The following is a 24,610-nucleotide window of genomic DNA, read 5'->3' on the forward strand; positions in this document are numbered from 1 at the left end:
GAAACATTTTAAAATAATCCCTAACTCCTAGGATTAAGTTCCTGGCTGAGGAACATTCTCCAAGACTTTCACACTTTTGCAAGTGGCACTTAGTTTGAATGTCTTGAAGTTTTTCTTATTTCAGGCTACCTGCAGGAATCCAGCTGCTCTGTATTTTCCAAAGTTGAAGCCATACGAAGGAATAAACCACTCTGAAACGCTAGGAAATTTAAATATAGCAATGTCCAATTGTTGCAGCAGTCATTTTACCTTCTGCGCTCTCTCCTGGCAATTTGCTTGTACGAATTAAAATTGTTAATACATGGTGTGGGATCGGAAGGAAAGTGGAGCTCTATTCATCCACCAAACCAGTGAAGCACACAGTGACACTAAAGCCTTGCCAATCCTCACGCTCGCTCAGATTCAATGGCCATATCTTCACTTAGATGGGTGGCCTCAGCTCCGGCAGGCTACACTCAATGCCTCTGTTTACAGTGCTCACCATCAGGCCAGAAAAAAAAAAAAAAAAAAAAAAAAAGGAATTGGGGGGGGGGGGAACAAAAAGGTCTAATTCATAAACACTCGCTCCGCACATGCACCTTGACTGCATGCATGCCACCAAACTGCAGAAACTTGCCAGACATCTACCCTAAAGAAATTAAAATCCAATATAACAGGCTTTGCGAAAGAAAATGCCCACACTTCATCCTCTCCTCTGGAAGACACAGTAAAACGTTCAGATTCAGACAAGTCCTAACAAAAATACTCATTTGCCTGTCAAACTGAGTCCAGTTGGGATACTATTTTTGTGGCTGCACTTACACTTTCTGCCATTATATTGGTTTTCAGTATTTCTATTAACACCTTTCTGGGAGTTGTAGCATTTTGTTGCTTCTCTGCAGCACTGCAAAGAGAAGACGGCAGCTGTTCTGTCACTGCCTCAACTGGAAGAAAAATCATTGCCCAAAGCTTCTGCCTGAGTAGGGCCCTGGCTGTTTAGTTTAATTTAGAACATAAAGTCTGAAGAGATACAAAACTAAAACCAGAAGAACAAACAAATGGCTCATGCCAGTTGTAGCTGCAAGTGATATATAAATAAACGCATACACATCACAATACTGTTGATTGCATGGACTTAAATAAAGCTTACCCTGCTACAAGTTATTTCAGGAGGTTTATGAAAAAGAAACTGTAATAAATTTGTACACAGGAAGCTGAATCAGCTTCACATCACTCCAGACATCAGCAGTCAGACAGCGCAACCCATCGGATGCATTTTGCCATCACCAGCTACTGCAACACTTCACAAAGACTAACCATTAGTCAAGGACTGGGCAGTGCCACTTCACATACATTACACAGCACCACCGTCAGAGTACATGCATTACAGTTTCGTACTGGGCAGCAGACAAATGACAAGTAGGCAACAGAGGTGTATGCATAAAAATACAAAGTTACGTTTGACATGCAATTAAGCTATGACAAAGGTATATTTGGAACCAGAGAAAAAGCAGAACAAAATCTTTGTTTTACAGTCAGGCTGTAAACGTCTGCCAATGGCACCACAAGCAGCATTGTAAACCCAGATCTCTCGTGCCTTCGGCACTTCCAAAGCATCAGCATGTCAGCAAGAACGCCCCGGGCGCCTGCCATGGCTCAGCCTGGAGTAGTGCTTGGGTGGTGAGCAGCACCGGGTCCTGCTGCATGAGCTTCAGAGACCACACTATCGGGAGAAGCAAAGGGAAAAAAAGAAATACCAACTCTGCAGGACAGGGCTACAGAAGACTAGAAAAATATTTTGTTCACCATCTGAGAGATCCTACTAATAGAAATACAGAATAAGGCTATAAATAGAGCTGCTACTACTACTTAGACTTAAGCCTTTATAAAATCTGCTACTTTTGAGGCGATTCATGATTTTCCTTCCTTTTTAAACTCTTGATATTACTATAAGCTCGAAAACCTCTGTGAAGAGAAAAAGAAATGAAGCATTATTTAAGGTAACTTTGACAACTTAGGTTGGTTGGTTGCTTGAACAAACCAATAATTTTAAAAAGAAAAGGCTTTTCAGGTATGTATTAAGATTTACAGGGTCCACGGTAAAGAACTCCATGCTGGTAGTAAAGCAGACTACACAACGACATAATGATTTGAAGTTTTCAAGTGAGCTGATTGTTTTCAGGCTGAGTGTACATTTACAACCCATCCCCCAAAATAAAATGGGATACATAGGACACCTTTGCTTTTACAGTTACAGTTTCTGTCATGCAAAGCAATTTGTTGGATCAAAACTGAGACAGAAGTGAATATTCTATTCCATTCCTTAATGCTGACAAGGAGTTTCTAAAGTTTCCAAAATAGTGTTTCTTTAGCAAGATCCAGGAAGAAAATGTAGAGAAATACATGATAGATACAGTTTGACATATTAAAGATTAATTTGGAAAACATCTGCTTAATTTAAATTTACTATTAAATCAAGACATCTGCTCATCCTGAAAGGGGCTTGCTGCCAGCCCTTCTCTCAATGTTCTCACATTTTCCACCCATTTTTTCTTACTGGGATCTTTCTTACAAATTTGCTTCACTGCCAAGTTGCCAAACAGATGTCCAAAAGGCCATAAGCAGCAGAAAGATTTAATTTTTATCAGAACAGATAAAGTAAATGGGTAGAAGGAAGAAAGAGAAAAAGCAGACTATATAAAATACTCAAACTGGGGGAAGGGCATAGATAAGAAAGGAGCACACTGCAGCTTTGCATTTTGTCTGTGTAGGAGAGCTGCACTGAGCATTTTCTTAACCCACTGAACAAGAAGGGCAAGTAGAGCTATTCTGGATATCCCTTGATGGCTCAGGTCAAAACTATGCGTTTACACAAATAATTATCTAGCTCTAGATTCCTTATTAATTTTAAGGGGCAAAAATAAGTTCTAAAAGACTAAAAAAAAATCTCATGAAGTTTAAAAACAAAGCTCCAATAAAAAGTATCTTAAAGACCATCGTGAATTGCCAGACTTAACACAGTCAGAGCAATCCGTAAGGCATTTGAACTAGATCTATTCAACTAGTGTTTGCTTATTTAATGGCTATCTTTTCAAGACACACCCTGTCCTTTGTTTGCATTAAACACCTCAGGTTGTCTCAATTTATATGAGGACTGGATGAATGCCTATTAACCTACACATGCAAGGTTGTGCCAAGAAAGTGTGCTCACACTGATTTTTTTTTCCTTTGAACATTTGAGTTATGAAAGTCACTGTACCCAGCTTCAATAGTGCAAGGAGAATATAGTTATCACTACCCTTAAAAAAGGGAGAGCCACCTTTATGTAACAAAAGATTCAGATGCTAACTTTTTTTTTTTTTTTTTCCAAAACTGGGATAGAAGAAAGGAGAATGAATGGGAAGCACAAAAGTAACAGATCAGTAAGGTCAACCAAGATACTCCAGTTGCGCGTAAAACTTTCTCCCCTCAATCAGCCAGCATAGCCTCCCTTTCCTAGCTGTGCAAAACAGGGTTAACAGAGTTCTACCAGTTCGGGTTATCCCACCCATCATCAGCTGAAGACGCCTTTTTTGTTGCCTTAGGAGGTTTTTTGGTCTTGCTCTCCCCTCCTGTGTTTTCCCAGTTGGTCTCCCAATTTTCCCAACTGTCGCTATTACTGTTCTTGTTGTTGGAGACTGTTCCTGAGCCCCACACGTCCCAGCTATCAGAGCTCTTCTTCTCTGTGGAATTGTCCACATAGGTCCAGCTCTCACTGCTTGGAGATTTATGAGCTTTTGGTGGATCTGAGTTGCCAAAGGTCTCCCAGAAGCTTTGATCTACAGCATTGTTCTGGTAGCCCTCCCCTCCACTGTTCTGGTAGCTGTCTCCTTCAGCTTGTCTTTTATGGGGGGCAAAAAAAAGAAGGTAGAAATAGATTAGTCATCCCAAACATAAAAATAAATAACCACAAACAAAGAAAACAATAATGTCACTGCCCTTTCCTTAAACAAAAATCGAGGATGAAGGCAGAAGAACTAAAAACACTGTTCCAAATTGCATAAGCTTATATTCTGATTCACAGATTTTTGTTAACAGCCTTAAGTACTAAGAGGCGCAAGGTGGAGGGATGGGGTGGATATGCATTTGGAAAAAAATTAAAACCAAGGTGCCGTGCACTATTTTGTTCTCAGTTTAACAACTGTCATAAACAAAGTTAGATTGAATTCCTCCTGTATTACATACAGGAGGACTACTAGCAAAGACTAAATAATTTCCTCATATTTAAAAATTACGTGCTACTAAATTACTGCAGAGGATATACAGGACATAAAATTATGTGTCTAAAGAGACACAGAAAATAATAACAAAAAAGTACCTTTCAGAATTATCATCTGGTTTGCCAGAAAAAAAAGTGGTGACGTCTCGCCATCCCTTACTTCCAACTCCCTGAACCTGGAGAAAAAAAAAGACCCTCCATTCATCTTGGCTGAACCAACACCTCTTCCAAGTCCAACAGCAAAAGCCACAACACATTCCTCCCCTTGTTCAGATAAACAGAACACATTTCATCAGAAAAGTTCACTCACAGCTATTAATATTTTTGATGGGCAGTTATGTGGTTGATGTAAAGAACATACATTTGACAGCATCATGCTGCTGCACGATGTGAACAGTAGGTCACGTTCAGCTTTTTCACCCATCATTGTCAATAACACCTTTTGAATTCTCTTCTAGGCTTCCTTGAAAAAAACACTGAAATTACTCCTTACATAAAATTAAACTTAACGACAGCACTGATGTTTTGATATTACAATTCATGTAACTAGTATTTGTATTTCTACTGTTCTACAAAACTACTTTCACTCCATTTCATCACTGCCCACGTAAAAGAGGCCAAAAGTTGAGTTCCAGAATAAACATGACCACTAGAAGAATCCTTTGGGGGTTATTATAATCGAATGGCATTGAAACACAAATTCTGAAGTGACACCCATGGAAGTCACTATTCTAAGTCACAGATGCAGAGGACAAATCCCAGAATTCAGGCTTAAAGTTGCCAGGCTCTAAACAGGACAGATAACATCACTTTAATTTATTCAAATATTCCCAACATTTAAGACATTAAGCTGGTACATGATAGAGCTTCCAGTGCTGACTTTCACAGTGCTAGAAAGACAGACCCTCCTAGGTAACACCACACAAGTTATCAAAAACGGTATTGGATTGTGCCGGACGTCTGTACTTAGCAGTTGTAGAGAGCACTTACCACGTTACCAAGCAATGATAGCAAAGGAAGACAAAGAAAAAAGGTACAGAACATTAATAAGTTTAACCAGACAAATGTAACGCAAGCTGTCTCCATATTCTCTAGCAGACATTTCTTTTTGTGTTTGGGACACTGGCTGTCTTAGAACTCTACATCATGCCCTTGGTTAAAACTGTTACAGAGACCGCATCATACCTGTACAGATTTTTAACACCCCAAAAGAAGTACTGCATACTGAAAATTACACTTTCAAAACTTCTGTATTCAACACAAGCAGAGACTAAAGCTGCATTGTGGGTTTGTTTCACTACAAGCTTTTCATAAGAATATGGAGACTGGCTTACTGTTTGGCCTCCTTAAAGGCAGGCAGGCCACTTCATACCTTGCTGGCCCACTGTGATACCCCCACGGTGACCTCCTCAAATATTTTGCCCTCTTTCACCTACATAAATCAAAATATTGGTAATTAGTCATAAAACAAAGTATTATTGAAACCTTAAGACAAGCTTACTTGTGCTTAACAGTTAAGAACAAAAAGTCTAAGGAAAAAAAAACAACCCAAACTGAAAGTGAATCAAAATATACTTAAGTCAAAGCTAACGAAGTTAAGAAAATGACAGAGAAACTCCATCGATCTCTAATGGAGCGAACCTCAGTCCTTTGAAGTTTGTGGGAATTTTCCATTGATATACATACACTTTGAGGAAGGTCTCATTACACTAATGCTGAGCATAAAAACACCAGGACAAAAAAATCTGCAAATGTGACATTTTATAAATATATTTTACTACATAAAAAGATTTTGTTTGGAGAAATAAAAAAAACTAACAGATACATTTTATTCTGTCTTTTATACATGCTTATTTAAATATTATAAGGGCTTTGAACTTTGGTCAACCAGTTGTCTTTCACCAATTAATAAGTGGCAGCTGTTCCAAAGCAAACAACTTTATATACCCACATATGTGCCAAGCAGTGATCACTGAATACTGACTTCAGCAAGTAACGCTTATTTAGAACTAACAGCACAATGTCCTAAGGGAAATAGACCCCTTTTTTTTTTTTTAATATAGAATACAACATTCCTCATTAAACTGTCCTACAAAATAAAAATCAGCTCAAGGAAATGCACTCTAAAAATAACCCTGAAAATAATGCATCTAAGCACTATGAAATAAGTTGTGGGTAATTCTAGGGAATAGGAAGTCAATTAGAGTCTTCTCCTGTGATTTGAAATGCTATGTAAAGAACTAATAAAGGTAATGCAAGAGAAATTATTTTGTAGTGGGATTAAACCATTCTTTTCAAATTGAAAATTAATCAATATCCCAAAGTGGTGGCACTGCTTCTCTTACGAGAGCAAAATTAGTCTGTTTTATCAAAACCAATACATTTTGGGAAAAGGTATGTAGGTAAGTAGAGCACCACATTCTCAGAAAAAACTTCAAAATTTTGGAGCTGACCCAAAATTCTAGAAGCACAGAACAAATGCATGCCAAATAGGAAAGACATACATTTTTTTAAACACATGAAACAGGAAGGCAACATTTGACACTAGGGAGAATCTTTGACTAAAATTTGTAGTCTCGGTGATCACTAGACACTTACAAGGACTGCTTTGCTTTTTTTATATGCCCACTAGCGACTATCTGTATTTACTAGGTCAGCATGTGTGCGTTCTTCCAACTGCTGGTGGAAGTGCCATTACCCACGGTTTTGGTCACTAACAATTGCAAAGGGAAAATGAAAATCTGCTTCGAACTAGTTTCCTAGAAACACCACAGTCACTAGAACAGCTAATCAAAATGTTACTTTGGACAACGCTTTGCAAATGAACGCATGCAAAACTTGGTTTTAACTGACCACAAGAATACTCTGAACAAATACCAAATAAAGGTTCTAAGAACATGTTACTTCTATTGATAAAGTGTCCCCGTTCATCTCAAACACATACTTTACCCCAAATTCTGTTGCCCCCAATAAGGCAGCAGATGAACTACTGTGGCTCAAAGATGCTTAGCTGAAGTAAAACAATGCTGGCAGGCAGATGGATAAAACACTACGAACTTAACACTCAAAGATACTACTAATAGTTATTTTTTTAATAACTGATTTTTAGATCCATTTTCATCTTGTCCCATCTTCCATTACTGAAAGCATTTATAAAATAGTATCTAACGGGAAAGAATGTAACAGACTCTTTTGGACATGGGAAAGATTGGTGGAGGGAAATTACTCTCATTAACATTTTTTGCTAGCATACTAGCTTTGAATTATTTGATGTTTCCTATTTGCTACTGGGCTAGTATATGAAAAAACAGGAGGACACACTGATAAACTGGGCGGTTCTGGCAAGAGGAAACAATCACTCCTTAAGTCAGCATAACCATGTTCTGCAAGTAATTCACTAGTTCCAAAGTTACCTTTTCCTGTGCAGGTTTGAGAACATTTTCATTTAATGTCTGACCTAACTCTGATGCCTATTTAAAAGCAAAACAAAAGAAAGTCAGTTATATTTTCTTTTTAAAAAAAAAAAAAAAAAAAAAAAACCAACAACCAACCAACAACAAACTAAACACAGTGAACATCTTCTGCAGGCTAATTTCTCAGCAGTATCTCCAAAAACACATGAAGCCTTAAGCTTTGATTCATACAAGCAGAATGAGCTGAAAAGCGCGCACAATATAGCGCTGCAGAAAACATTAAAAGACAGTAAGTAAAAAACAGATGCACATGGCAATAGGTTGCTGGAGATGCCCAGAGCCCAAGCAAAGTCTGACCTTGCGCTGGAAGCAGAAGCAATGGTTCTACCAGCAATAGCCCAGAAGATGGGCACCTTGCTAATGTCTGCAGCGAATATCTGGAAGAACTGACCTCATCCACTCATTTTCCTTACTAATGGAATTACTTGTAGACTTAGATCTTTTGGGCCAATTTTTCACCAATTCTTCTGTCTTGTAGTGCTGCTATTGTCATCTACTAATAACAGCCCAATTGTTTCTACGAAATACACAAGAGGCAAGCTGTGACAGAAGATTTTTGTAATCTTTTTTACAGCTCCAGCTTTGCAGGGAGAGAAAACAATGAACTTCAGAAATCTATTGCAATCCAGAACAAGATGCATAAGGATATTGTACTTCAGAGGCATCTTACAAAAATGTAAGCCCAAAGTATAAGTCACAAAATTACTTTCATAAAATGATATTGATACAGACAGCAGGGTTTGCAAATGTTTCAGACAAAATCATTCCTTTCCCTACTACAAGCCTACAATATTTGCCTACAATAAGTCTTTGATTGATTTAAACTCTTCTTCAGAATTGCCATATTATGTCAATTACCTTCTGAATTAGCCTAATTAATCCAAAAGAGCCAATTTGCTTGCAAGACAAACATCATTAGTCTCTGCTGAAGTTTAGGAATAATGTTTCATTTCCTAAAAGTTTATATCTTATTGCTAACATTGGTTAGGGTGTGAGCCTTCATTCTCTTCCTGGATGGAGCACCTTGAGCATCTTTCCTCCAGATTCCCAAGTGTCTAAAAAGCCTTTCCCTTTACCATAGCACTACTAGGATCTCCCCTCTACCCAACCACCATTATCTCCAATACTTCTGCCCCTTACCAGTTCAAAGGTTATTTGAGAAGACAAAGGCAAAAGGTAACCCCTTTTCCACCTAGTAAGAAACGTAAATGCAAATCACATAAGGCTTGTTTCCATTGGAATCAAGGTTAGAAAGTGCTTAAGAAAAACAAGAAAGGGGACTTTTTGTCTTTGAAAAAATCCTTCAGAGTCTATTAAACCTGGCAAACTGGTTATCTTATACAGGAAAGAGTGTAATACACTAAGACTAACAGTTCAGGTATGCTAAGTGAAGTCATTGCTAGAATCAGGAAGAATTCTCATATTGTGCCATTTACTCAACCACATAATTTTGTAAAAACAGAAAGGAAAGATTTGGGTACACTAGGGTTTCCATCTGAATCACCTCCTCATCTTTACTATTGTTGACTTCAGGATAGCATCTGTCCTGGTCTGAGGGAAACAGGATTAATTTATCTTTTCAGTAATTTTACTTTTCAGTAAGGTCTCTCCTAATGCTTGGGAAAACTGAATTTTTAGAAGACTCTAGTGTCTGTATTTGTGAAAATACATACTTTATAGCCAGCTACAGTATGTGGATTTCAAGGTCTCAGTGCTTTCAAGCTTGCCAGGTGAAAGGATGAGGAGAAGGAAGACCCAGGCACCTGACCCAAGCTGGCCAACAGGATTATTTCATACCATGAACGTCACATTCAATATAATTTAGAAAGTCTGCTGAGGAGTTTTCCCTCTTCTATGATGGCTGTGATCCTGAGAACTTCTTGCCCCAGCACTGGACCCCTAAGCCCTTCTCTTCCTCCCAAAGCCTTAGCACTTGCAGTGTCCAACACTGGCTGTCTACTGTAGGAAGTGCACAGCTTCCTACTAATAGAATTGGCTGAGTATAATCCTTGTATATTTTATATTGGTATCGGAATCGACACTGGTTCTTTAGTATTATTAATGTTAATTATTTAGTCTTATTCTATTAAATCTGTTTATATTTAAACCCTCAGGTTTCCTTGTTTTTTCCAATTCCCCTTCCCAGGTCAGGAGGGGTCATCGGGCAATAGAATAATTGTCTAAACAACAATTAACTGTTGTGGGTTCTTCAACCATAACAGCATCTTACCCACCATTACAAACACTACATAACAGGGCATTTATTTAGGAGTCTGCCTCCAAACAACATCCCAGGGTAGTTCTTGGTATACTGCATTCCTGGATCAGACGTGCAAACAGAAATCCTGATGTCAGCTGTGTTTATGAAGAGCATGGACAAAAGTACAATATGTTTTCTGAGAGTGCAGAGCTTGGATATCTCTATCCAACTTAACCTATTTAAAATAGGTTTGAAGAAACATTACTGTACGAAACACACAACATTATTCTAAACAGGTCTGACTTGGCAAAAAAAAGAAAAGACAGCTCAAGAGCAAATGCACATATTCAGCACGAACAGTGACAAGGAGTCCATGCACAAGTATACACGGGAGGGCATTACCGGCTCTGGCTGCTGCTTGTAGCCCCAAAACTTTACCCAGACAGCAAAAGAGAAAGAGCAAGGAAGGTAGAAGCAGCTTTTAGCAAAAAATTTGCAGCATTTTTTCAGGCAAGTTAAGTAGTATGAACCTTTTCCAATTTTAACATCTACTGACAAGACAAACAGTGAGTACGTTTTGTCACTGAACAGCAAATATACTTTTAAACAATATATTACATCACAAAGATGCTAAATCCGTTTTACAGAGCAAAAGATCAGATGTTTCAGGAACCAAATTTAAGTTTCAGTAACACAGCTTAGACTCTAGAGCACGATGTTGCTGTGGTCCTTGTCAGTAGATGTGATGAGTTTTTACACTTAATATTGCATTTACATTTGTTAATAATACTAAAGGAAGAACAGTTTTCTAAAAAGCAAACTGCCAGAAGGACTGAAAGAGGAAGACTTGTAGAACACTTCATTTTTCTTACATAAGCCAAGCAGCAAATACTTTAAAGCTTCTAAGTAGCAAGATTTTGATGCTTTAACAAGACATTTCTGTTGCAAAACACGCACAAGTTTGGCTTGCTATTTGGAGTATTAACATCCTACTGTGTACCTCTGTTTGAACACCAACACCTGCAGGTTCACATTTGTTTTGAGCAAGAGCATTCTACATATATCAGAAAGCATGCCAGGCTAATGCTATACATACAAGAAGAGTTATAGTTCAAAGTAAAACTGCTATATCATACATTAATTTTTGTAAGCCCTTTCTCACTCAGAACTTTGGCACATTAAGAATTTATTTTTTTTAAATGTAAAAACATTTGAATTTAAATCTTTTCCATGCAAACAGATCTTGCTTATATCAGAGTTCTGTGTAATTCAGGTCTGACCAACTCTGTTTTAACCCTAGCTTGAAAAATGAAATGCTTTTGTAATTGCTACTTTTTTAAATACACACAAGCAAGTTAATTTAATATTAAGCAATTCGCAATTGTAATATCTTATTAGGCTTTAGCAATGGAAAGATGGCTTGCATTATATTGTATTACCAAGAAAACTACTTCAAGGTAAACCACATTTAAGGTTCACAAAAATAAAACAATGTTTTAAGTTTGCCAGCATGAATTAAAGCATTTCATTCTACTGCCTCTCCAATACACACAACAGTTATACACAGCAGAGTATCACTGTTTATTTCTTGCTTAATTTGATCACTACAGCTGATTGCAATTCCCATGGAAATAAAAGCTAGAACCTAAAAATTAGTGTGCCCTACGAAGGAAAAAACACACCAGTCTGTTGATGATCAAGTCCTGTGAGGAGCAGGGAGTTGGACTCAATGATCCTTACGGATCCCTTCCAACTTGAGATATTCTATGATTCTGAGTCTAAATCAATTGATGCAGGCAAATACACGACATTTAAAGCCAATTACAATCAACATGACAGAGCTAAATCTATAATCACCTTTTGACTTGCTTGAGATCCAAATCTGGTAGCCTGTGAAAAAAAGCAAATGCATTCAAGTTTACTAAGAATAAAACCTTTGATTTTTAAATACACACATTTAGAAACGATGCATGATCCTCTCCAAGATGAATGGATCTTTGCCAGAATTTCACAGTGTAACAGCGAATATCCCTATCACCACCTCTGGCATTCCAGATCACTCTGGGGAAGCATTGGTATTTCTCAACTTACAACAGGAGAAGAAAGGGTTTTCAGTAGAGAGTAGACCATGGTGAGCCAATGCAAAAGAGTAGCAATATTTATGTCTCTCATGATGTCACCCGAAGTAAGAGATAACTGTTATGCTTATAAAAGTTTGGAAGAATACTAAGCAAAACTGAAAAACGTTGTGATGCATTATTTTCACAAAAATATTTAATCTCTTTCTGCCATCATCTATGGAAAATGTAATAAATTTTTATTTCCTCTGGTTTTAGTCTACAGTTGAATGTCACCTAAGTGTGCAAATCGACAGAACATGCAAAGTGTGAAGACCATGCCTAAGTTTTTCCCAAAGCGTTCCCTCCAGACACATTCTCTGCCCAACAAGCTTTCTATTTAAACTGACAAAAAATCCTGTAGTTAGAAACAAGTCAAAGGAAGTAAAAAATATAAAACCATCAGCAATTTGTAACTTGGTATTAAATTTCTGCCGAATAATGCAATTCAGCCTTATTTGGTGTAGACGGAAATTTCTGCTTTACAAATCAAGTTTTTTGTTTTTCAAGGGAGTACGAAAATGCCAGTTGAGTTCTTTCTTGACGCTTACATCCAGACAAATTTACACAAATGTCCATCCAGAAACATGAGAAATTGTTAAGGCAGAGATCTGCATTCACTGTGCCTCTATTTTATATGCTACGGGCAAAGATACACAAAGAGCAGAGTTTAGTTTGTCTTGGTAATACTTTTAAAGATACATCCCTATTAGAACACTAACAGAATCTGAGTTTACAAGAATTACACTGAAATACATTTTGTTTACTTACACCCTCTTTAGCAGCTGAGGCAATCTTGCTTGCTCCAGTTGTAAAACTGCTCCATCCCTTTAAAGAAAGTGAGAATGTTGTAAACTATGTGTGAATAAGAGTGAATAACCAAGTGTTCACTATTACACGTTAAATTAAGTCAAAATATTCTGCAGTACAGTTTGTCCTGTAGGCATAAGAATTACTTGCTAGTAAGAGCAAAAATTACAGTCTCTCACTTAACTGTAATATAGTGATGAACTTCCATTATTTGTGTCAAAATGGCTGCAATTTGAACAAACCCAAGTGCTTCAGGTGTTATTATACTAAAAATGGCTACATGAGAAAAATTCCTCCCCCCCTCAAGGCAACTAAGATAAGAAAAACAGACATTAAAACGTTAGTAAACAGAGATTGGCTCTTCAACAAGTAAGCACTGGATGGAAAAAAAAAAAAAAAAATACCAAGGAGCAGCTAGAATGTATGCCTGGAAAAAGCTGAAGAGAAATAAAGAATCTGAAGAGAAATAAAGACTCGGTGTTCAAAAATATGAGGCAGCAACTCATAAAATGCCAATTCAGCAGTTTTCCTCTTTATAATAAAGCTTCAAACTGCTTGTTTCCTACAAATTTTATCTTTAAAAACAAAAGGAACAAAGTTTTATTTTGCCCCATTGGTTCTTGGAAGATCTGAAAACTACCACCACAATCAAGGTTTGGCCACTTCTTAGAAGAATTTTCTGTAATGAATCAGAAAACGTTTCTTCTAACTACCAATCATCAGACACTGATTAAGAAACCAGCCAAAAGAAAGTGGAGCAGAAGAGTGATTCTAATGATTATTTTTTTTTAAACAAAATAATTAAAAAAATTAAAAAATCACTTCTCAACTGTCAGTTATTGTTAGTAACTCATTCATCCAGTCATCCAGAATCTGCTCAGTAAAATGGGAGGGGGGGGCACACGACCCACCATACTTCTATGGGTGAAAAACAGAAATAAACTTTAACATATCTGTGGTTCTCCTCACATATAATGAATGAAGAAATAGAGATAAGTTTTTTTTTTCTTTGCAGATCATCACCACATAATTGTAAACTGTGCTGCAGAATCTTCCAAACATGGCACTACCAATGCAAGGTTAACATCCACATCTACCACTGCCTTTTATCAATTCAATTTCCATCAAAGTGTGGATTTTTTGATAACATATTACCTTTTACATAAAAAGCCTGTAAATATTAGAATCTTTATCTCATTACTCCTTCTATCTAATTTGACTACACCACATACTTAGGTTGAGGGAATATCTTTTTAAAAAAAGCAGCAAAAAATATTTTTGCCTATCCTTTTGACGTCTCTTCATTAATTGTCCTTCTTGTCCTGTGCTGACACACTGAAAGATAATTATGTCACCAACTGCAAAAAAGACAAAGTGATGTGTCTTGTAGTTTTAATACTAAGCAGAGTCTCTAGGGACTCAAGACAAACCTAAACTGCAATTACATCTGTTCTTTACAGAATGAGTTGGATAGTATAGTCACTGTGAATTCTACAGAAAACACTCCTTCTGATATGTAACAGCAGAAAATAATGTCTATACATAAACGTAGCATGTGTGGGGAAACAACAGTCATACACAGTGGAAGGAAAGTTAGTTTCCTCACTAGGATGAATATGCATGCAAATATTCAGTCTCACTATAATAAACAACTTAAAATTGCACTGTAGTATGTATCTGTGGTCACAAGAGGGCATTTTAATCACAAGTTTCAATGAGATCATGTATTCCAATAACGGTTGACAGTAACTTGGACAACAGTGTCATCTCTCCTTTGCTGTCTTAGCACATTTGCAATACATTAGAGATATGGCTTCTAATCTGAACTCTCTGGCCTACAATCTACGACGTACCTAGAAAATGTTCAGCAGACCTATATTAAGCACCCTGTGGAATCACCTGGAATACTGTTCAAAGGCACAGGCATTACCTTTTTCTATTATGTTCTAGTGAAATTATTATATGTTTAATACAAATAAAACAACATAACCTGGTGTAGATCTTTAGACCGATGAGGCTCTACAGAAGACTACTGGCCACTAATCCTGGTAGAAAACCTTACTGTATTTCAAAGTGTCTCCAAATCCCAAATATTGTTCAGCACTTTTACTTTACAGCTTATCAAAGCACCAATATGTCCCTGACTGCCTCCAACTTTATTCCCATTTTCCTTCAACAATGCATCTTTTACTATCTCTACTTTAATCATGACAACTGTTCAACCATATGCTGTTATCTCTTCGCACCCTGTCACAAGTATTTAAAATGTTTTTATCACTGCTCAGGGCTTCTGGCACCCATGTACACACGCATTTCAGTTGTTTTCCATTGAACATACCTAACATGGTTAATCTGTTTAGAGCATTACCAGCCTAACTGCTATTCCCAACAGGTAATTACTTCTCTTACTTTTTTTCCTCCAAGCCCTGTTGAGTATTAGTTCTTAATCCATTGCTATATCCTCATTTCATTATTTCTATGAACTGATACCACACATAACTCCTAAGTTTTGCTGAAGTTTCTCCTTTCATTTTGCCTTTTAAAGTCCACCAGTATCTTCTTCACTCTTTGAGAATACTACCAATACTCTACATCCCTCTGTATCTATTTGCAGTCTTTAGTTTCTCTTCTCTGTTTATATTCCTGTAACAGGGGATAAAATGGAGGAAAGTAGTAATTCAGGTCACAGCAAGCTTCATGTATTTCCTTACCGAATACAATGAAGACATAGCATTATTCAGGAAGTCATCCTCTTTTTTCGGAGGGTTTACTGTGTTTCCAAACCCCACATAGCGATTCTCTTGGCCACTACCATAAGAAAATGAATAAACAATATCTGTATTAGCATGCCTTCATTAAAACCACTAAACAAAAACTGAAAAGCATGAAAGAATGACAATTGTTTAACAGACTTTAAAACACACCTGGAAAAAAATCATAAAGCACCTAGCACCCAAAATACAAAACCACTCACTTCAAAGACACAACACCAACAAGGATCCACTGGTGAATCCTTGTAAATTAAAGTGTCCCCTATGCAAGCTAATGTGTTCTTAATGACTCTCCGGGTTTAACAGATCACTGATATCAGAAGTCTGAATAAATCCTAGTAACGTGATACATGTAAATGAGAAAAACAAAGAAAGAAGAAAACAGTGTTAGCTTTATAAATACCCCTGTTTAACTCAAATCACTGTAAGATACTATATGCGCTAAAAATTCCCTAGTCTGGAGCCCTCCACAGTAACACTTTGAGTTACATGCTCTTTCTTCAATGCTATTCAAACATTTTTGTTATACAATTGCATTAAGAGGCACTTTCCTTCCTCTTACTCTTTATCATATGTTATCAAAATATTTTAATAGTAAACAAGATGTTACAGTTAACTAGTGAATCAGGATCACAGTTGAGTAGCTTTAGCATAACATCCTGGTCTTTGTTACGTTAGAGGGCCATGCACTCAAAGAGTTAATAAATACTGTGTTACCCTTGGTAGGAGTTGACATCATCATTTAACCAGTCTTCAAAAGCCTTGTCAGAAGAGGCAGTTGCAGTCTGAGATTGTCCAGCAGAACTACTAAAATGAAAGATTTAAGAATCAAACTGCGTAAAGCAAAAACCACTAGCTCAGCAGTGCAGCTTGACATATATCACCATAATTCAGGTGCAAAATTGATTATTTCTTTCCTCTGTCAAGTAGGGAACTCTAATGCAACCGCTAAAAGCCACTGGAGTATTGAATGAATAAAGCAACAGTAGATGAAGACAGACAGTGCTACTCAGACTACAGCTAGCCCCTGAATTTGCTGAATGATGGCCAGGCACGGAGCACTCGTTTGCTTGATTTACAATCGCTTTTTCAGTTAACTTGATTCTTTAGTGCAAAGAATAACAAACACTACATGCAAAAGCAGATAAACAAAACTGCTGCAGTCCAGCTTTGATGCTCCCACTAGCAATTAGCACCATAAGGAAAGAGTCTGTTTCTTCTTCCCGTGCATTCAATCATGAACTGGAACAGCACTGAAGTTAAGGCAAGGCTGTGACACACTACCTGTGATTGACACAATGACTAGTCTCAGGTGCATTACAAATCAAGATAAAACCAGTATGGCTTGCCCTCTGCTCTTGCTCACTTGTCTCTGCCAGTTTAAGATTCAGGTGGAAGAGGTGAGAATTATTACAGAAATTAAAGCCCTCCTACCTCATATTCCTTAACTTCAGCAAAAGAAATGCTTGTTCAGAAAACATTATCAACAGAATAAAACCAGCAGACGTTCAAACATCAGGTTTTGATCCTGCTGTTGCTATATCAACACTAGGGAACAAGAACACATACCGATGAGTGGAAGAGAGAGATGTTTTAGGCTGAGGTGGGGTCCAGTTCCTGGCTGGAGAAGTTTCAATGGACCACTCCTTGCCTTCAGCTACTGTAGCTACCTAGAACAGGTAGGAAAATAATCAGAATGCTAGGTCAAAGTTTTCATACAAGTCATACACTGGTCCTGTAAAGTAAGGACAAGTAATTTTCCCAATTTGCTGCCAGCTACATAGATCAATTAATTTGTGTTTTCACAGGACACTGATTTTTTTCCTGAATCTCAGGCTAGTAATGTTGAATTGAACACTGATTTTATTTCAGGCAACTGATTTTAGGCAACTTCTTCAAACAGGCAAATTTGGTTTGAAGAGGAAAGACTAGATCCATAAAGAGTGCTTACAAAGTACTCTGATATTTTCAGATAGTAGGGGATAAGAACAGACACACAATTGAACTTACCTGATCTCTAAAAAGAGCTGCAGCTTTGCTGTTGTACTTCTCTTGCATTGACCAGCAGGGATCATAGTCGTCTTGAGATTCCAAGAACTCTCGAAATTTGCTATTACCTCCAGCCTTCATTTTCTCCAGCTCAATATCCTTCCATTTGTCCATAGTCACAGAACGTACAAAACTGAAAAGCAGTTTTTTAAAAAAATTTAAATCACAGCTTGTTATAATTTCCTGCTATATCAGCAGTGACAAAAAAAAAAGGCGCTTATTGCAGCCTATCTCAAAGGTTGGAAGTATCAACATGTTAGAGAACACTCTCCAAGACAGATCATCATAAGAAGGCTGTCAAATCCTCACTGAAATATGCTAAAATCATGCCACTTATTGACACTTAAAGGACACAGTCAACAGAATGCAAGTGACAGAAAAAGCAGCTTTCTTCAAGTCCAGAAATTCACCTACCCCACTATATAGAAGAAACTTTTCCCATACTACTTTACTCTGCAATTTTCTTTTCCTGTCTGTTTTCACAATTACACTTAAGTGACCTGTGAGGACACCTCCGGTCTGACTCCATGCTTCTGCTCATAATGACCATCAGGTACTGATAGCTCACCTGTTTAAAATAGCCTACCCTATAATATGACCTCATCTCACGGCATTTATGACTGCAGTTAGCATCTCAACTCTCCTTTGAGCCATAAATTCTTGCTACTGCTCATTAAAGTATATTAAAAACAAACAACACAACACAAAAACCAACCCAAACAGTGCCCTATTCTTAAATACAAGGTCACAGGGGTGAAAAAAGTGAGACATCATCCTCAAGAAGACTCCTTAAAACTTGTATCTTGACTGATTTCTTTCATTTTGTCCATATAGAAATACCCTTCACCATATCCTTATCTCAGTAATTTAATTTTTTCTTTCATGTGACATATGGAATAGTTCCAAACTTTCATTTCCTATGCAATTTCTACTCACTAATGAGCTTCAAATCACCCCTCAAAAAGCTAAGCACGTACTTCTGAATGGCCGCCTTGCTTTGGTGATTTTCCTCCCGGACTTTCATTCCCCTTCTCATTTGAGTAACTATCCCATGCTCTGCCCCTATTATATATACACACACACTGTGAGTCTCCAGAACACATAACAGTTATTATTCCATAGCTTCTCATCTCAGTTGAGCACGTTTCTTGGAAAAAAAACGAAAACTATCATTTATATTAGGAAAAAAAAATTCTCCTGAGCAGAATAAAACTGTTTTATACACTTGAATACACTACAGAAACATTCTGTAAGCATACTGTGACTTTTTTTGCTCAACCCTCAAGTTGCTCTAGCACTGCTTCAGTTTAATCGATAAAGATTATACAAGATTAAAAGAACAGAGTACAAGGACTAGTGCAGTATTACCAAACAGCACCACACAACCTCAAGATGTAGCTAGAGACACTGCTTTCTAGAACTGGACTGCCCTGGTGCAGCACACGCTCCAACTAATTACAGACAAGAGACAGAGAGTAAAGGTCATTTTGGAGAGGAGCATGAAGCAAAATTGCCAGTGAAATGTTGGAATTGAGACATTCTATACCCTTCCAAAACAATAAATTCCGTTCACAGCCATAATGCACCCTGAGGTAACCCAACTCAGTCCGTCGTTTGCTTGAAAGGCTGACCTGAGGTGAACTCCCAAGCCTCGGTGTTTTCCTGAGCACTCAAGACAGATCCAAATTCCGTAGGTCACACTCACCCACTGGGGGTTAAATGCACCACATTCAAAACAGACCTGCGAGAAAAAAAAAAAAAACAAAAAACAATTATCTCTAACACTCAGTCATTTCTTGTCTGTGTGAAGTACAGCTTAAGTCAAACCATGAAAACTTTAGATGCAGAAAATAATGTCAGAAGTGAGAGTTCTTAGTGTTTGTAAACACCTTCCCTGACAGCATAAGCTTCCTTCAAATATTTATTTATGCTGCATGGAAAGAAATACTCATTAATTTGCCTGACTTGGATTATAAAAATTACTGTACCAAGTACCAAAAAACAGTGAAGAAATACAGATGCGCAAATTGAAATTAATGAGCAAAGAATCCAACTTGATTTCATTTCCATAATGTCTTAAAGGAAGAGAAAGTAACCAAACTGAATTCTTGAGGTTTCCTTGGCAAAATAAAGATGCAACATTTCAAGTATGGAACATTTATTCAGTTGTACTACAGTTTGGCAGTAAATGATAGCAGATCTAAACAGAGGTTTTTCTTAAAAATAGCTTTACTGCTCATACAGTGCAACAACTTCAGTCCTTATGATTGGAATCACCACTCAAGGTTTAATGCATTGATATAAATAAAAATGAACCTTTCCATGGGCTACCACATTTAAGGTAGCGTATAATCAAGCTGCTTGAAATAGACCATTTTAATTAAGCTGCCAAGATATCACTTGTTCAACAGACTCCAGGGGTTACAGCATTACTAGAACTTCAGAAAGACTTGTGCCAAATATGTGGCAATGTATTATAATAACAGTTACTGGAACTAACATAAATAAGAGATATCCAAATTTGTATGTTACCATTAGTTAGCCATACTAGTGCTATAAAGATAGCTGCAGTGGACCACAACGTACATCTGGAGTAGGTAAAAAGAAAATTCAATTCTATAAAACTAAAGAAGATTATAATTTTCTCACATTATTCTCATCTTGTGCTCTGACTTCCTTGAGAACTTTCCTTGTTCTTGGACTTGCCATGATTCTACAAAGGGAGAAAAAGAAAAAACAAAAAACTAAGTCATATTCAAGGATTTGATATTGGTAAGATGTTCAGTACCTTACAAGCATACCCCTGTGAAAAAGAGCTTGCAATCTAAACCACTGAATTGCAACCAATTGCAGAGGAAAAACAACACACCATAAACCCCTAAACCTTCCTTTTCCATTTACTTTGTGCATTTTGGGGAATTTAGTCATCTTAGTTCATTCTCTGGAAAGGTATAATTCAACCACAGCTGAAAAGGAGGTGATCAACAGGAAAAAGAGGGTGATCAACATGGAAACTTTTCTTCAGCATATGTTGTATCAAAACAGACTCTTACTTGATGCTGCCCCCAGACCCATCCCTTTCTGAAAGCGCTTTATAATTATGTATGATTACACGGGATCACATGCATAGGACTAAAGAGACCTAAGCAAAAAATAGCAGAAGCTCTTACACTTAAAGAGTGCTGAACACATTGCTAAAAGAGCACTTTACTAGAAGCCACAAGAAAAATCGTGATTTTTCAGAAGTATTGAGTTTGCTTATCAAATGAGTTTGCTTATCAATATAAGAAAATAAAACAATCATTGGGAGCTTTTACACAAAACAGAATTCTGACAGTCACATCTCACTGGCAGAACACATCATCTTTAATGTTTACGAACCATGAAACACAGCAGCAGGGAGCAGTGTAAAGCTACAGATAAAATTCACATTAAGAATAAAAAAAATGTGACTCACACAATACATAGCTTGGAAAAACTGAAAGTACACAAAACTCTCATGATTAAAAGAAATACAGTGTAGGGTGCAGCATAAGACTGCAATTTAGATAAAAAATGAGTTCACATTTCCAACTACTTTGGTAGAACAATATTTAAATTAACTTTAAATAAATAATATCTCTTCTTCCTTTTTTACTTCCAGTCCATCCTTTCATTTCTACTCCAGAAATCGAGTTTCTAAGACATAATAAAAGACAGAGAAGTCACCAGGCTGACCAGAAACCGCACCAACTACTAAATATCAAGCTTATTGGTTGGTCAAGATACAAAGCAAAAAAATAACAGGTCAATGTTTTGATCAAATACTGATCTGAGAGGCAGAAATGCCTTTATGCAAGTCTTTGACACTTGTTCACTGTGGTGTTTGACTAAACAGTTATAAGTCTTTAAACTATCCAAAGGATTAACAATCTTGCAATAATTTTAGAAGGTAAATGATGAAGCGTTACATACAATTACTACAACCCAGTAGGGGATGGTGGGAGAACGTATCTTTAATTAGAAAAGGAAGGCTATTTTAAAAAGAAAAATGCTACAGGTAAGAAACCATTACATTTGTATGAATATGACATCAATTTCTTAGACATCTCTAAAGCCGAACAGCCTTCCTGAGAGCTGCAAGCACAGCATTACAATAAATACATTTATACGTACCACCAGCTAAGACAACATGAATCAAAAAGAAATAAGCTCAACATTGTACCTATGTATTATCACTGTTAAAAGCAGAAGTTATTTGTGGCAGAACTCATTGCCTTTTATCAAAACCATTTATTCCTTTGTAAACATCTTGTTAACAAGCACTTAATTCTGGGTAATTTAAGGCCCAGTGTTTCCACTGACATTTAGAATATGGTACTTTTCAATCTTAATTAATTTTTATTAGACAAAAACAGCTAAGTTGTAAAAAAAACAGTAGTTTAGACTGAAAAGGTTACTGTAATTATTGGTGAGTAAAAGCTTCCAGTCATCCTGCATCAAATTAAAACTGAAGAGAATAATCAAATGGAAATTGTGTAACTTTCACAAAAGGGAAACAAAAGTGTGACAAGTGACACCTCGTATCACGAAACCCCTTCTCCAATAGCATTCCAATAACAACATTTAATTTTATATAACTTAGTCATACGCATGGGAGGAGGGAAATAGCACTACACATAAAACATGTTTTTTATATCCTAAACAGAGACCATAAACACATTTACATGAATCAAAGTCCACATCTTCAATTCCACTATTTGTCACTTGCAAGATAAGGGAAAATTCTCCCTCTGCAGTACAGAAATTAAGCAAATTACTTAGCAGTAATAGCCACACAGACAACTGTCCATACTTCGGGCCCTCCTCTTTGATGTTTTTGTTATATTCTCTTTGCATGCCAACTCCCCTTCCTTGGGTCTGTATTTCTCCAGGGACTTCTTGACCATTGCCAACAAGTTATAAGGTCCCTCTCTTTGGCTTGCCCTTACTGCTGTCCTTCCTTTACCATTTTTCCTCCTTTTTCCCAGGTTGTTAAAGCAGGTTTTCATTTGGAATAACAAACAGAGGCAGACTATACACAAAGGCCTTCCAGCCTCAATGGCAAACAATCATTGCTGGAGCTAAACAGGAAAGTCTTTTCCAATTCTGCATAAGCCAGTAATTTCCTATACAACAGAAAGGGACATCCACCCTACAACAGCCAATATCCACACCATGTCAGTGCTTACATACAGTATGAGTTTCAGATCTCCAAATCCAAGCTAACAGAGAACGCAATTGCCTCTTGGTCTGCCATAACTGCGCTTTTTTTGATAAAAACTTTTTGAAAGACTTTGGCCAATTGCAATCTGAACACATGCCCATTCCAGAAGCACAAAGTGCCCTGACCAAACCACCACGTCTGTGTGGTGGGAAGGCAGAGCTTCACCCACATCACGTCATCCAAGAAAAAGAGGAGGTAACTCAGGCCACCAGCTTCTCACCTTTCTCTTCCCCACCAAATCACCTGGAAATAAAGGAAAGGGGGACAAGGAAAGAGTCACACCCTAAGCTTTCTCATAGGTAACATCTTTAGAGGTGCTTAGTCTATTTTCAACTACATTTGCCCACAAAGTTGTGAGTTACCAAATTATCACTGTTTACCACGCAGAAGCTGAGCTGACTAGACACATAGCCACTGCACTGTTCAAGTTTCAGGAGAAAATACTGAAGTAACAACTGTGCAGACACCTTAAATAAATGCATTGTTTTGGTCTGATGTAAGTGGACATGAGCAGTAAAGAAAATGTGTAGTTTAGGAATATGTTTTCACTGAAGAATATAAATATTTAGGACTACGGGTTCCAAGGTGGAAATAGACAGCTTCACACAGACCAATCTCACACTCTTATTTCCCAAACAGTCTGTTTCCAGGGCAAAAACCAGACATGCACCCTATAAATTTCCATGTTAGGAATCTTCAGCTTGCTAACAGCAAGCAAAAAGGCAGAAGCAGAACAAGACACTTGTAAGTGGAAACGAGCTATAACAGGACTTTGCTCCTCTGATGTAGCAGCAAATTCACACAGCCAACCTGTCAAGAACTTTGCAACTCCGCATAGGAGGATTAAGCGGGTGACGTGGTCAGTGTGCTACCACGGTCCTGACAGCTCCCTACTGGTCTCACCGGGGCAAAAAGGCCACAGAGGCCTCGTCAGCTGAAGAAACACTTTGAACCAAATGCCAGCACCCATCTCCACAGAGCAGCAAGGTTTGCTTTCAAATATCTATCACAGACTGTTGCGTACTTTTAGAGTCGTGCAGTTTTGTGCACGCAGAAGCGCAACCGCCTTACCAAAAGCTCCACAGGGGACGTGAGGAGGGCGATTTCTTCACACACACCTGCGGTATCCGGATCCAAGCGGGGTCCTGGAGGCCTCCCTCAGAACATGGCCCGATTCCCGGCCACCACACCGGTCTCTCCTTTCTAGAAAAAAAAAAAAACCAAACAGATAAAATAGGCGAGAGGTGGGAAAGGCAGTCGTGAGGAGAAGTTCAGGCCTCCTCCCCGCCACCTTCCCTCAGGGACCGTCCTGTGTGACAGCCCGAAGCAGGGAAGGGGGGGGGGGGGACGGGGGACGGGGGGACACGACCGAGGCCTGCCCGCCCCTCCGAGCTGGGTCTGACAGGAATGGGACGAACCTCCCGGTGAGAGGAAGAAGGAGAGAGGGAGATGAAGGCAACCGGTAAACGCACCGGCGGCGATTCCCTGACGCGGCAGAGCCGGTCCCGCCCGGCGCCTTCACGGCGCAGTCGCTGCCCCCGCCGCGGCCGGCGACGTTGCAGGGCCGTGAGGCATCATGGGTAACCGCCTTAACCCGCTGAGGGCCGCGGCGGCAAGGGAGCGGGGGGAACGAGGGTTCGGCAGAGGCCCCGGGGCCGGGGTACCCGCCGAACCCCTGTTTCCCCCTTCCCCCCCCCCCCCCCCCCCC

The 24,610-nt window shown here is 38.2% G+C and overlaps 1 protein-coding gene across 2 annotated transcripts; it reads right to left on the reverse strand.

Annotated features, from left to right (window-relative positions):
* Positions 1–1,330: 1,330 nt before the first annotated feature.
* ARFGAP1 (ARF GTPase activating protein 1) lies at positions 1,331–24,036 on the reverse strand. 2 transcript variants are annotated; one of them, XM_082491085.1, is made up of 13 exons: positions 24,021–24,036; positions 20,307–20,370; positions 19,289–19,398; positions 17,619–17,790; positions 17,178–17,278; positions 16,326–16,415; positions 15,549–15,645; positions 12,799–12,855; positions 11,768–11,800; positions 7,651–7,707; positions 5,610–5,669; positions 4,337–4,413; positions 1,331–3,859 (listed from the first exon to the last, which is right to left on the reverse strand). In XM_082491085.1, the coding sequence occupies exons 2-13, from the start codon at positions 20,364–20,366 to the stop codon at positions 3,505–3,507; spliced, it is 1,269 nt and encodes a 422-aa protein (XP_082347211.1). In that variant the 5' UTR covers positions 20,367–20,370; positions 24,021–24,036; the 3' UTR covers positions 1,331–3,504. The 2 variants fall into 2 exon arrangements, with proteins under 2 accessions (XP_082347211.1, XP_082347212.1); XM_082491086.1 differs by lacking the exon at positions 24,021–24,036 and adding an exon at positions 23,974–24,007.
* Positions 24,037–24,610: the final 574 nt, after the last annotated feature.

The sequence above is a fragment of the Vanellus vanellus genome (genome assembly GCF_965231255.1).
Source record: "Vanellus vanellus genome assembly, chromosome: 15".
Classification (NCBI taxonomy): domain Eukaryota; kingdom Metazoa; phylum Chordata; class Aves; order Charadriiformes; family Charadriidae; genus Vanellus; species Vanellus vanellus.